This window comes from Dendrobates tinctorius, unplaced genomic scaffold, assembly GCF_039654945.1.
Source record: "Dendrobates tinctorius isolate UK_male_01 unplaced genomic scaffold, ASM3965494v1 ptg000158l, whole genome shotgun sequence".
Lineage (NCBI taxonomy): Eukaryota > Metazoa > Chordata > Amphibia > Anura > Dendrobatidae > Dendrobates > Dendrobates tinctorius.
This window is the reverse complement of record NW_027361825.1, coordinates 26,397,664-26,412,003: the sequence shown is the minus strand read 5'-3', so window position 1 is coordinate 26,412,003 and position 14,340 is coordinate 26,397,664. Positions and strand designations below refer to the sequence as shown.

Here is a 14,340-nt window from a genome sequence, read left to right as displayed (position 1 = left end):
CTTTCCTTCCTCCCTTCCCTCCTTCCTTCCTTCTTTGCTCCCTTTCTTCTTTCTTCCCTCATTCTCTCTCCTTTCCTTCCTCCTTCTCTCCTTTCCTTCCTGCCTTCTTTCCCTCTTCCCGCTCTCCCTTCCTCTCTCCTTTCCTTCCTCCCTCTCTCCTTTCCTTCCTGCCTTCTTTCCCTCTTCCCTCTCTCCCTTCCCCTCTCCTTTCCTTCCTCCCTCTCGCCTTTCCTCCATTTCCTTCCTTCTTTTTTGTTGTATTGACATTCAGCCCCAATCGCTACAGAGGAGCTGAAGGTCCTAGGGGACATTAGGGGCATTCTCCACTCCACGTCACTAATGTAGCACACTAAACACAAATGTCTAGGATGTTGAACTTTTGAGCTTCAACAATACAATGTATAATAACAATCTAATGAACTTCTTAGAATAAAACAAAAAAGCACAATTACCAATTTTCACAAGCTCCCCTGCAGAGTCTATGTCAAATCCCTTTTCTCTAATCTTAGAGAGCTCTGTCATTGGGGCTTCCATTAAATTATTACATTTACATCATCATAGTATAGGGAACCCATTCCAAGAGTGGAAATTTGGTTGGAGTCCATGGCTACGAGCCACATGGTGTAAGCTGTAGTAAGATCTAGCCAAAGTTATAAGCAATTTCAAATGCTATTTTTCTAGGAGGGTCACTTCTATACGCAGAAGAAATAATAAATGCATTATCACTGGAGGGCTGGGACCCCCCCATCAATCACGAGAAAGTCTTGTGTGAATAGAGCTGTAATGAGCATGTGCGGCCACCAGGGAGTTGAGCAGAGTTCGCACATGCTCTCTACACTCCACTCATGTGTTGGGATTTTGGAGCTCCTGTTCTCATGATAGATGGTGGTCAGACTCCCAGCGGTCATGCATTTATCAACTTTCCCATAGATGATGGTTTTGTAAAGAGTTTTGTAATCCCCAAAACCCTAGTGATGATTTAATTATCCCAGGGTGGAGACCATCTATAGCCAATAATCACAGGCAGCAGCGTAGGGCGGCAGTATTATCTAACCGCTCAGTATGATGATAATGCGAGTTCTCCTCCATACAAGACGTCATTGGGTTGGCCACAAGGCAGCTGTGTTGTTGTCTCTATTCCTCGGTCTGGTGAGGGTGGAGGATGCAAACCGAGGTCTGATCAATTCCAGATGCCAAAGTCCCTTTGCAACACATCTGGCAGATAACTGGGGTCCTGGTGCCCAGATGAGGACAGATTTTTGACCACGTTGCCCCCAGGAGGATCTAGGCAGTTTCCAATGTCCATTACAGGTGTGGGATGATAGCGATGATTTTTAGATGTGAGCTCTCCAGGCCCCCTCGGTCTCCCCTCGTCCTCTATACATCCCTGCGCTCCCCCTCGTACCCCTTGCTTATTGTCTGCTGCACATTCCTCTCTCTGTGGTATTTTCACTCCGTCTCACGCTCTCTGGGCAAACAGCTCTTATTAAGAGCATTTCCTTCCAGCTAAATTTACACACAGCCCATTGCTGCTTATTATTAAGTCACTAAAATAAATTAACCCGCAATGTTCTGCACACAAATTATGCATCTCCCTCCAATGCACATCCAGTGGTGACCAGCGCGGGAACACCAAACCTGTAGGCCCTGGTGCAGAAGTTTGGCTTGGGCCCTCTGTGTAGCACCTGCCTGTCACAGCGGCCGGCTGCAAACTGCACATATCTTTCAGCTGCGTTGACAATGTTCCCTCTAAGCCTTTGTAACTAGTCAGTGGCCATTTAAACCAGCCATCTGATGTGTATGGGGGACTCCCGACTCATCCCTGGCAGATGATGTAGAGTTAGAGAAGCAATGGGCTGTTAAACTTTCAGTTGGAAGGCATTTGGTCAGTGGACAGCTATCTCATTTGTATGGCCAGCTTTATTGTCTAGTCCCTGGTGGTCTAGGGCAGTTAAGAAGTTATCTTCTACATCTGTGTAGCATAATGATTGGGATTAGTGTCTGTATCCCTGGTAGTCTAGGGGAATGATTGGAGTAAATGGAGGTAATATTTTTATCTCCAGTGGGCTAAGGCAGTTAAGGAGTTAGTATCTACTGTATATTCCTGGTGATCCAGGGAAACTGATTAGAGTTAATGTCTGAAACTTTGGTCAGCTGGGACAGTTAAAGAGTTAGCATCTATATATCCTTGGTGGTCTAGGGTACTGATGGGAGTTAATGCCTGTATCTCTGGTGGTCTAGAGAAGTTAAGGAGTTAATGTTTATATCACTGATGGTGGGTAATGATTGGTGTTAATGTCTCTATCTGTGGTGATGCAATTCCTTGATTGGGGGTAATATTTATATCCTGGGAGATCTATATCAATGACTGGGGTTAGTGTCTATATCCCTGGTATTCTAGGGTAATGATTGGGGTTAGTGTCTTTATCCCTTCTAACCTAGGGTAATGATTGGGATTAATGTCGGTATCTCTGGTGGTCTAAGGCAGTTAAGGGGTTGGTGTTAATGATTCCATGATTGGGGTTAATATTTATATCCTGGGAGATCTAGATCAATGACTTGGGTTAGAGTCTATATCCCTGGTATTCTAGGGCAATGATTAAGGATAGTGTCTTGAAGTCAAGTTTAATGAATGTGGTTAAAATGTATATTCTCGGTAGGCTATAACGTTAGGGTTAGTTTCTATATCCCTGGTGGTCTAGGGAAATGAAGGAATTTATACGGTTTTCTTTTTTTTTTTTTTCAAAATAATAGTTACAATTGCCACAAACGGTATTAAATAGCACCGTGATCTATACTTACCTCCACTTTCTACCCACCCGTAAGCCTGTTCTTTGTTTATACGCATTCAGCACTGACCACTGCAATCCATTAGTAGTAGTATTGGTCTCGTGCTATACAACTGGCTCCATTTCGGCACACATGGTTTTCAACTTTCAAAACTTAGCATTATACAATAATGAAACTTTACGTACAGCAAACTAGAAAAATCCATAGGAATCCTAAGATTCACTGCTTGGTATCACAGATTTGCATGGGGTATTATGAAGGAGATACTTGTCCCCACAATATTGGCCTCGGCTCACATGCTATAAATAGTGAATAGTTCTGCTAAGTTGGCAGAAAACTCCATCTTGGCCCCTGGTTTCGGAGCAGAAAAGTGAGGACAGCTGCTATTCACATGTAAATATGGTCTTTTCTTTGCGTCTTCACATTCCTCAGGTCTCGCAGACCCCCCTCCTGTGTCTGGGGGCAGATGCAGGTTATGACGTATGAGCGGTTTGTTTTGGAGCATTTCACCTATTAGATCATGCTAAATAGAGCGCTTAGACATGCCTGCATTTTCCCAAGTTGGATTTGGAAACAAAATGACTTCCCTCAGGGTGAACATATATATTCAAGCTGTGCCAAAAATAATAATAATTCAGAGCACAAGACGGGAGTGGTAGTGGTTGTGCCAGCCTTCCCCATGCAGACACACACAGAACGGGTCATTATCTATAGGCCTGTTCTGCGTAAAACTGAAGAATCTCAAGGAATGTTCCTCCAAGTCATACTCAGAAGAGTCCCAAAAGCTGAGAAATGGTGGATTGTTTAGTGGAGTCTACAGCCATAGAGCTGTCATCGCTATTTCTGTGACTTTTTCAGGCATGAACATAGAATCATAAAATGCTAAAGTTGAAAGGAACCTCCAGGGTCATCGTGTCCAACCCCCTGCTCAATGCAGGAATCACTAAAGCATCCCAGACAGATGTCTGTCCAGCCTCTGTTTGAAGACTTCCATTGAAGAAGAACTCACCTCCTCTTGTGGCAGCCTGTTCCACTCTTGGTCACCCTCAGAATGGTCATAACAGATTAGTCGCTTGTCAATTTGTATAGTTAACAAAAGAGCAGCTAAATAAGGGATAATGGAAGAATGATCTTCTGAGACAGGACCTTGGGGTGCACATTCTGCAATTTCACCTCTCACTATTAAAGGGGGATCTATAATTGGTTGATAAACCAATAATTATCAATATTTCCAAAGCAAAGTTTGAGACATGAAAGCCTCACCCCAGTGGCATACCAACAATGACAGCAAGCCATGTGACTGCTATGTGACCTGTGAGCTGGGGGAGCCTGAACGGCCAGGCCCACTTTTTCCAACACCCACCATTTATGTACAGCAGAATGGAAATTAACCTGTACAAAAAATTAGGTTTATATGGGCCCCATAGCAGTGTATGGTATAATTGTATACTAAGCCTGCTATCTTGCCACTACCGATTTCCAAAGCATTCCAATGCTCCATATACATCGTTTTACACTTGAAATCAGTGGGGACCACAGTCATAGACCTTACAAAGGTGATTTTTATCATATATATCTATGGCATACCAGATTTTTTTGTTACTTCCCCTTTAAAGGGTCTGTCCTCTTTAGAAAATTTGGAATTGATGATAAGTGATCAAGAAAATGTGACCCCAGAAAGCAGCTTTAATTTGTGGGGAAACTTGGAAGTATTCAGCTTCTCTGCAGTGCCTCCACAGGAGATGTGAAGCATTTTGCAGAGTCCATCCAAATCATTGACCGCAGGTCCTGCCAGGTCCTCCACAATGAGAGATCCTCTTTGTAACTGCTCTCCTTTCTGGCCAAAAGATCTGAAGTAGAGGACTCCACTCTATTAACTCTAAGCTCAGTTAAAAAAGGCTCAAGGGTGACCAGATATTTTCCTCCATGTTATCGGCAGGCACAGGGAACAGTACATGTGCCGACCATACCAAACAACATTCCCACACAACTCTCTGGACCCTTATGATTATGACACCGGAGCGTGAGATCACGGGGCCTTGTACAGTCACACATGAATCTTGTACAGTCGAAAACCCTACAGCACCTCATTCAGGGACACGTCGTATATCATGTCCAGAGTCTTTCATGTGTGAAGGACCCTAACCATATTGCTAACATCAGCTGGTTTCTATTGACATTGCAGTATTTTCGACTAGCCATTCCACATGCTAAACTTGTCTACATTAGTTACACTCCTTCTTGAGTTATGGTTGGATGACAGTATGCTCCGGACCATACTTCTTTACCCAGTGGTGGACACAGACAAAAGAGGGCACCCTTGCAAGAACATTATAAGGGCCCTTTACAGCCCAATTGCTCATCAATGTACATTTCCACCTGCTTTGGAGATGGTAATGGCCTCCTTACTGCTTGATCCCTTGTGTGAACACTCAGGTGGCACCAATGATAAGTCCTCCCTTGTATTTACCCATCCTTATTAATGATGTTGTGCCTCCGATAACATAACCATTGTCCTCGGTCTGCACACTTGACTCGACAAGTCTGATATAGACTCGTTTGTACTGCAAAATATTGTTTTATACCCTCAGAGCAGATCCTGGCTGGTGCCATATATCAGACAGCTGTGGCACAGAACACTTATTGTTTCCTCTCTTCCCTCAGGTCTTATTAAATCCTCTTTGTTCTCCTGTGAAGCTCATAATGGAAAAGGTGTTACCACATCCAGGACCGCAAGTATTAAAGGTAAACCATAGAGAAGATCAGATACTATATTGTATAGTGCCGGGCTGAGATGAGACTTTGCATAGTACAGTTTAGGAAGGGGGTTGTATAGTGTGGTGGGGAGATCAGATCCTACACAGATGTCAACAACCCTTTCATAACTGGCATAACGAGGTTTTGTAGAAACACTCAATTCTGATCATTGACCTATGTAAACGTGGCAGCTGATGATCAAGCAGGACTCTCTTTTATGTGAGTTCAAAAATCATTGTTGGTCCCTACACATTTTGCCTTGAACTTTGTAAAAGGCTTTTAAGATCACATCTGTCTATGTATGTGGACCCATAATACGAAAAGAGCAATCACTGGAGAAGGACATCATGGTGAGAACGATAGAAGGATCAAGAGGAGGAGGAAGACCTGCATCCTGATGGCTTGATACTATCAAGATAACAATGGAGAAGACCTGGTGGACCTATCTAGGCTCATACAAGATTGAAAAACAAAACTCAAGATAAAAAGCGGACGGCACCGCTGTTAACGTATGACTTCAAATGATGTGCGGCATACCGAAGCCCAGCAGCTGGGAATCTCGGGTGCCAGACCTGGAAACAGTCAATCCTGGGAATCCATGCAAAGAGAAAAGGTCACACTCATCGAGATTGAGGTTTCACTGATTTATTGACATATCATGAACATGTCAAGTCGGGGGAGTGACATAAGGAGTGCAAGAAAGGCTGACAACGGCCGTTTCGCGCTGCTCGAGCGCTTCAACAGGTCCCAGTTGAAGCGCTCGAGCAGCGCGAAACGGCCGTTGTCAGCCTTTCTTGCACTCCTTATGTCACTCCCCCGACTTGACATGTTCATAATATGTCAATAAATCAGTGAAACCTCGATCTCGATGAGTGCGACCTTTTCTCTTTGCATGGATTCATACAAGATTGAACTTCATACAAAACGTTCATCCATCTATCGAGTCGCCATGGCACAAGATCAAGCTAAAGGCCTTTGAATAAAATAATCTAAGCTAAGATTTATTTTTTCATTCCATATACTTACCCAATGTAAAATTAATTAAAAAAAAGCTGTACTCATCCACTGCTTCTCTGCCACTGCTCCCTTTTGCAGTAGTGGCATCATGACTAAACACATGTGATCACTGCAGTCGGTCACCTGGCTCATCGGTGGTAAAGATGCAGTCAGCACACCACGGCTGCGCCATGTGATTGTCTGCAGTGGTCACGTGAGCTGTTGTTCTGACTCCATCGCTGCAGGCTGTCAAAAAAGACTGGTGGTAGAGGAAGAGAAGCAGCTCAGGACCTGCAGTGGATGAGTGTAGCATATTTTTTATTTACTTTTACAGAAAGCACGCATAGGGAATAAAAAATAAATCTTGGTTTTATGGCTCCTGGACCCCCCCACCTTCCAGGTGAAACGCTTTATTTAGCAGAGGAGCCTTGGAGGTCCCACAGGCATCAAAGCCTGGGTTTACTTGCTATGGTTATAATCATGAAGAAGAAGGGGAGGATTCTATATTAACCAGGCTGGAAGGGTTTCAGATCCTGCATTATATATTGTGGGCGACATCATACTTAAGTTTAATACATGAACATTTGTGGATACAGCTCACCCCATCCAATACATATGTGTTGTTCAGTCTGTTTCCTGAGCAATCCACTCCACTGTGCACTGATAATGCTTGTGAGGTATCAAGCTTCTTTTTTCAAAATGATGAGAAAGGTTCTTCAATCCAGCAAAGCGAGTTAAAATCAAAAACAAAATTGCCCTAACAGTCAACCAGACTCGAAATCCGTTAGTATTTTTCTATGTCCATGCTACTACATATTCTAATGAAGTCACAATTAATAGTTTTTTGCTGTTAACGCATTTTTCTGAATGGAAACACCTTTTTAATCATTTCATATTTTGCACTGTATGGTATAAAGGCGAGTTGCGCTTGTATAATATATATGGATGCGAAAACTAGATTGTACATGATCCTGTATTAGAGGGGGTAAATGTCAAAAATAAGGGAGGGCATAAGAGCACATATAATATACTAGTGAGGGGATCTTGTTCTGTACAGATTTGCTGGAGGTCAGATCCTGGTTTGCACAGAGCGGGGTGAAATCTTACATCCTATGGTCCTGTATGAGCAGATCTTGGATTGTAGGCTGGGTGCGATATCCAGATCCTGTATTAGGGTGCAGCACGTGGCGCCATCCCTTGAATATCTAACAGAAAATACAAAAAAGTGCCAATAGAAAGGCTCTTTTATGAACCCATGAGCTTGGGTTTCACGCTGATCATTCCCACCTGCTTCTTGACTTGGTGACACATCTCTGCGGAAGATTCCTGCTGGAAGAATGCGGCTGATTCACTTGTTTAGATCCTGCGTGGTCTGACTCAGTGCCCACTAACCTCCCTGGCATCTGAGGGAGGATATGGAAAGGGGAGCGAGGGCTTATCTTAACCACTTCATAGCCTATGTGATTCACTCTATCATAATCTCTTCTAAAAACCTACAGTTTGGATTCAATTATTATTTGCTTTGATACTAGACATCTGTCCCGGGATACGAAGGATGCACACAGATAAGTCACTGGTATGGCTCTGGGCACTGGTATAACGTTACTCTTCCTTCCCTCCATATATTGTAGTTATACCCAGGAAGCCAAAAGACCTGACCTTGGTGACTCGGAGTACTACCCAACTAGAGATTTCATGGCAGCCTGGAGAAAGCGGTGCTCACCCAGTGAATGTGTGCACAGTGCAGGTGGGTACAAGCTCTTGTAGACCACGTCCATGTCAAGAACCTTTAAGGTAATATTAATGAGAGAAAAAAATCCTATGGGTTAATAATTATTATTATTATTTATTTATATAGCACCATTGATTCCATGGTGCTGTACATGAGAAGGGGTTACATACAAATTACAGATATCACTTACAGTAAACAAACTAACAATGACAGACTGATACAGAGTGGAGAGAGGACCCTGCCCTTTCAGGCTTACATGCTACAGGATGGTGGGGAAGGAGACAGTAGGTTGGGGGTTGCAGCAGTTCCGGTGTTGGTTGAGGTGATATCACCGGTAGTGGTGAGAGACAAGGAGGTAGCGGGGTCATTGCAGGCTGTAGGCTTTCTTGAAGAGGTGGGTTTTCAGGTTCCGTCTGAAGGATCCAAATGTGGTTGATAGTCGGACTTGTTGGGGCAAAGAATTCCAGAGAATAGGGGCTATTCGGGAGAAGTCTTGGAGGCGGTTGGGTGAGGAGCGAATAAGTGTGGAGGAGAGAAGGAGGTCTTGGGAGGACCAGAGATTACGTGAGGGAAGGTATCGGGAGATTAGTTCAGAGAAATATGGGGGAGACAGGTTATAGATGGCCTTGTAGGTCAGAATTAGTCATTTGAACTGGATACGCTGAGGGAATGGGAGCCAGTAAAGAGATTTGCAGAGGGGAGAAGCAGAGGAGTAGCGAGGAGAGAGATGAATTAGTCGGGCGGCAGAGTTAAGGATGGACTGGAGAGGTGCGAGGGTGTTAGCAGGGAGACCACAGAAAAGGATGTTGCCGTAGTCGAGGCGGGAGATGATGAGGGCATGCACAAGCATTTTAGTAGATTGAGGGTTGAGGAAAGGACAGATTCTGGAAATATTTTTGAGCTGGAGGCGACTGGTTATTGCTGATTTTGAAGAAAAATAGGGCCCCTGGTAGTACAGTAGAGCCCCATGTTAACCATATTTCCCCACAATGTCAATCTTGGTTCCAATCTTCATTGACGTTTGTTAAGGCTAGGGGAAAGGCTATGCCGCGTTTCGGGGCTCGGGCTCCACCATGACATAAGTCATGTGGACAAAATTTTTCTGCAACTTGTCTGCAGCTTACTATCTTGCAATAATTCTAGAGCTGTAAAAAAATCAAGGTCACGTGTGACTTGCATTGAAGTCTATGGAGTGAAAGTCATACACGACTTTCGACCTGCAACCAGAAAGTCGACAATGTTGGAATTTTTGCAATGGTCCTGCCTTGAACGTTCCCCATTGATGATCGATAGATGCGATGTAACGACGTGACACTGACTGTAATCATGCCACCACCAATGTTGCTTTGAAGCCTAAAGGAACTATCTCCATCCATGCTTTACAGATTTCTTTGTTAATTAAATTAACAAGTTAATTTCCAGATTATGGGATTTAATTGCTTTGCCACATTCTTCAGGTGCCCTTGTTTTTAGTAATGGATGAGGGATTATCTTGGTCTGGCAGGGGATAATGGTTACTCACAGTCAACAATGTTCTCTAATGAATGTAAGAAATCCTCCTGAGACACCTGTCTTTTAACACATCCTCTATAATGAGTAGCGGGAGGGTGTGAAGGATCTAATGGGTGGGGTTGGCATGTTTTGTCAGGTGGGACACAAGAAGTTGAAAAGACATTGTCAAATTCTATAGCACAAGAAACTCATTGTTCCAAATAGGGACCTCTTTTCAGACATAAGCTTTTGAACTCTTCTTCACACTCCTGAACATATGAACGCTCAGATACGTCCATAAAAATCAAGTAGCAAAAGTATATAATGAGTTTAGATCATGCCCTTTACCATGTTCATTTCTTAAAGGGAACTCAAAAGTGCGCTGATTTATCTGAAATTAGAAGTACGACTTTCGAGAGGTTGTCCCCAATAAAAACGATACCATTTTTTTATAGACATGCCAGTCATGAGAAATCCAGCAAAGAAGCCATAGGTCAATTAGGCTGGAAGTGCACTGGGGGTGTGTCCATCCCCATCAACTGCTTCTACCAATGCCATGGACATACCCCCAGAGCACTTCCAGACAGATTTGTATATATCTTCAACACTAGATTTGTCATGACGGGCACATCAGATCTCTATAAAAAAATGCATCATTTTTATTGGGAGATACAGTCATATGTTAAAGTTTGGGCACCCCTATAGATGTTAACCTTTTTTCTTTAAAACAATTTTGGTTTTTGCAACAGCTATTTCAGTTTCATATATCTAATAACTGATGGACTCAGTTATATTTCTAGATTCAAATGAGGTTTATTGTACTAACAGAAAATGTGCAATCTGCATTTAAACAAAATTTGACCGGTGCAAAAGTATGTGCACCCTTATCATTTTCTTGATTTGAACACTCCTAACTACTTTTTACTGACTTCCTGAAGCACTAAATTGGTTTTGTAACCTCATTGAGCTTTGAACTTCATAGCCAGGTGTATCAAATCATAAGAAAAGGTATTTAAGGTGGCCACTTGCAAGTAGTTCTCCTATTTGATTCTCCTATGAAGAGTGGCATCATGGGCTCCTCAAAACAACTCTCAAATGATCTGAAAACAAAGATCATTCAACATAGCTTTTCAGGGGAAGGATACAAAAAGTTGTCTCAGAGATTTAACCTGTCAGTTTCCACTGTGAGGAACATAGAAAGGAAATGGAAGAACACAGGTACAGTTCTTGTTAAGCCCAGAAGTGGCAGGCCAAGAAAAATATCAGAAAGGCAGAGAAGAAGAATGGTGAGAACAGTCAAGGACAATCCACAGACCACCTCCAAAGACCTGCAGCATCATCTTGCTGCAGATGGTGTCACTGTGCATCGGTCAACAATACAGCGCACTTTGCACAAGGAGAAGCTGTATGGGAGAGTGATGCGAAAGAAGCCGTTTCTGCAAGCACACCACAAACAGAGTCGCCTGAGGTATGCAAAAGCACATTTGGACAAGCCAGTTACATTTTGGAAGAAGGTCCTGTGGACTGATGAAACAAAGATTGAGTTGTTTGGTCATACAAAAAGGCGTTATGCATAGAGGCTAAAAACACAGCATTCCAAGAAAAACACTTGCTACCCACAGTAAAATTTGGTGGAGGCTCCATCATGCTTTGGGGCTGTGTGGCCAATGCCGGCACCGGGAATCTTGTTAAAGTTGAGGGTCGCATGGATTCAACTCAGTATCAGCAGATTCTTGACAATAATGTGCAAGAATCAGTGACGAAGTTGAAGTTACGCAGGGGATGGATATTTCAGCAAGACAATGATCCAAAACACTGCTCCAAATCTACTCAGGCATTCATGCAGAGGAACAATTACAATGTTCTGGAATGGCCATCCCAGTGCCCAGACCTGAATATCATTGAACATCTGTGGGATGATTTGAAGCGGGCTGTCCATGCTCGGCGACCATCAAACTTAACTGAACTGGAATTGTTTTGTAAACAGGAATGGTCACAAATACCTTCATCCAGGATCCAGGAACTCATTAATAGCTACAGGAAGCAACTAGAGGCTGTTATTTTTGCAAAAGGAGGATCTACGAAATATTAATGTCTCTTTTATGTTGAGGTGCCCATACTTTTGCACTGGTCAAATTTTGTTTAAATGCAGATTGCAATTTTCTGTTAGTACAATAAATCTCATTTGAATCCAGAAATATAACTGAGTCCATCAGTTATTAGATATATGAAACTGAAATAGCTGTTGCGAAAACCAAAATTGTTATAAAGAAAAAAGGTTAACATTAATAGGGGTGCCCAAACTTTAACATATGACTGTATTCACCTATAAAGCCATACCACTACTTCTAGATGCATAAACAAGCTGATGGGATCCCTTTAAGAAATTTACAGGGTAAAGGTAACTTGTTGAAATCCAATATCTTTTTCGTCACATCTGAATATTTTTTGCCTATTCATATATGGTGTATATTGATTTTTCTGTACTACACATAAGGGCTCTGCACAATCCCAGAGTTATATAAATCTTTGGAAAAGAAAGAGGTTCCAGCTTCAAAAATTGCAAAATTTATTTTGTTAAAAAAAGGGGTTTCAAGTCAATCTGAGGGTAGACACAGCTACACGTTTCGAACATCCATTGCGTTCTTTAGCAAAGCTTAGTTAAAAAATGCAATGGATATTCGAAACACGTAGCTGTGTCTACCTTCATGTTGGAACCCCTTTTGTAACAAAATAAATTTTGCAATTTCTGAATCTGGAACCTCCTCCTTTTCTTTTGCACAAGTGGTCCCTTGCAGTTCTGTGCTTCTAGGACGCCTGAAAGCTGGGGTGAGCTGGTTTATCTCTTACATACAAAGCTTTGACCTATGGAAGGAAATACAGCTCACATACAGTTGGTATCCCTATGAATAGGTGACACCAGAGGCGTATCTAGGCTTTCTGGCACCCGGGGCAAGAATTCGGTTTGGCGCCCCCCCCCCGCCCAAGTACATATGCGACTTGAACACTTAGCCATGTACCTGCGAGCTGCTCCTCCTAATGCTCTCAATGTTCAGTAAAAAACTGAGAGAAGCAGGAAGAGAAGCTCGTTGTCACAGGATCATACCTATGAGTGAAGTGTCCGTGTGAGGACTACGGCAACCTGCAGTGCTGAATCCTGACATTGCAGCTTCTGAATTCTCACAACTAATGCCCTGCACACTTTTAGGATTCTCCCTTGCCGATGTACAGTCATGTCAGCACAAGTATGTGATTTGTATACTTCTGGCCACATTCCGACTAGACGTGCCCGGCCTCGCTCCGTTCATTTTCATTGAGTGAGGCCACACATGTCTAGTCAGCATGTGACCGCATGTATGTAAATTACCGGCACGAGAGAATCCTGACAGCGTTCAGTGAGCACTGTGAGAATTCAGAAGTCTGCAGTCACATAGAATGACTGCAGACTCAGCACAAACCTGGACAACCCATATAATGTTCCTAACAAATAAAAACATGAGAATAAGTCAGTGTCACAAATAATATTTACATCCAAGTACCTTATAGATGTCGTCATCTCTGCAGTCGTTCTCCTTTTCTTCTAGACCCCATGATGAGTTTTCTCATCCACAGCCGTCTCTGTAGACTTCCATCTTCTCCGGTCTTCTGCAGCAAATCTCCACACGACGCCCTTAAAGATAGAAGTGTCATTATAATGCTCCTGAATAAAAATATCTGCAATATACTGTCGCCTCACACTATTCCCCTCTAGCATCCCACCTGTTCACCATACTGTCTCCTCATATATTTACCCCCTCACTCTCTATACTGTCTGCTCACACATACCCCTGACTCCCCATACTGTGTCCATCCACATACATTAACCCATTTGCTCCCCATACTGTCTGCACCCATCCCCCATACTGTTTCCTCATACATACTCTTTATTTTGTGTCCTCAAATCTCCCCACACATTAAATCCCCCCATCCCCAATCCCCCACACACATTAAGTACCCCCATCCCCATTCCAAATCCCCCCCACACATTAAATAACCCCCCCATCCCCACTCCAAATCCCCCCACACATTAATCCAATCCCCACTCGTTAACCCCCATCAGCACTCCAAATCCCCCCACCCCCACTCCAAATACCCCCACACATTAACCCCAACCCCACTCATTAACGCCCCCATACATTAACCCCCATCCCCATTCATTAACCCCCACACACATTAACCCAATCCCCACTCCAAATCCCCCCACACATTAAATAACCATCTCCACTCCAAATACCCCCACACATTAACCCCCATCCCCACTCATTAACGCCCCCACACATTAACCCCCATCCCCACTCATTAACCCCCGCACACATTAACCCAATCCCCACTCATTAACCCCCATCACATTAAATAACCCCATCTCCACTCCAAATCCCCCCACTCATTAACCCCCACACACATTAACCCCCATCCCCACTCTAAATACCCCCACACATTAACCGCCATCCCCTCTACAAATCCCCCCCATCTCCACTCATTAACTCCCCCTCATCTCCCATCTTCGGTGGTTTCTTCAGCTCCACAGAGGAGCA

General features: G+C 43.4%; 1 protein-coding gene across 1 annotated transcript in view; it reads left to right on the top strand.

Moving 5' to 3' along the window:
- AXL (AXL receptor tyrosine kinase) overlaps positions 1 to 14,340 on the top strand; it is a 117,682-nt gene that overhangs the window by 62,608 nt on the left and 40,734 nt on the right. Inside the window, exons 9-10 of the mRNA XM_073549159.1 lie at positions 5,455 to 5,535; positions 8,175 to 8,290. Coding sequence (XP_073405260.1) covers positions 5,455 to 5,535; positions 8,175 to 8,290 — 197 coding nt within the window. The remainder of the gene's footprint in view (positions 1 to 5,454; positions 5,536 to 8,174; positions 8,291 to 14,340) is intronic.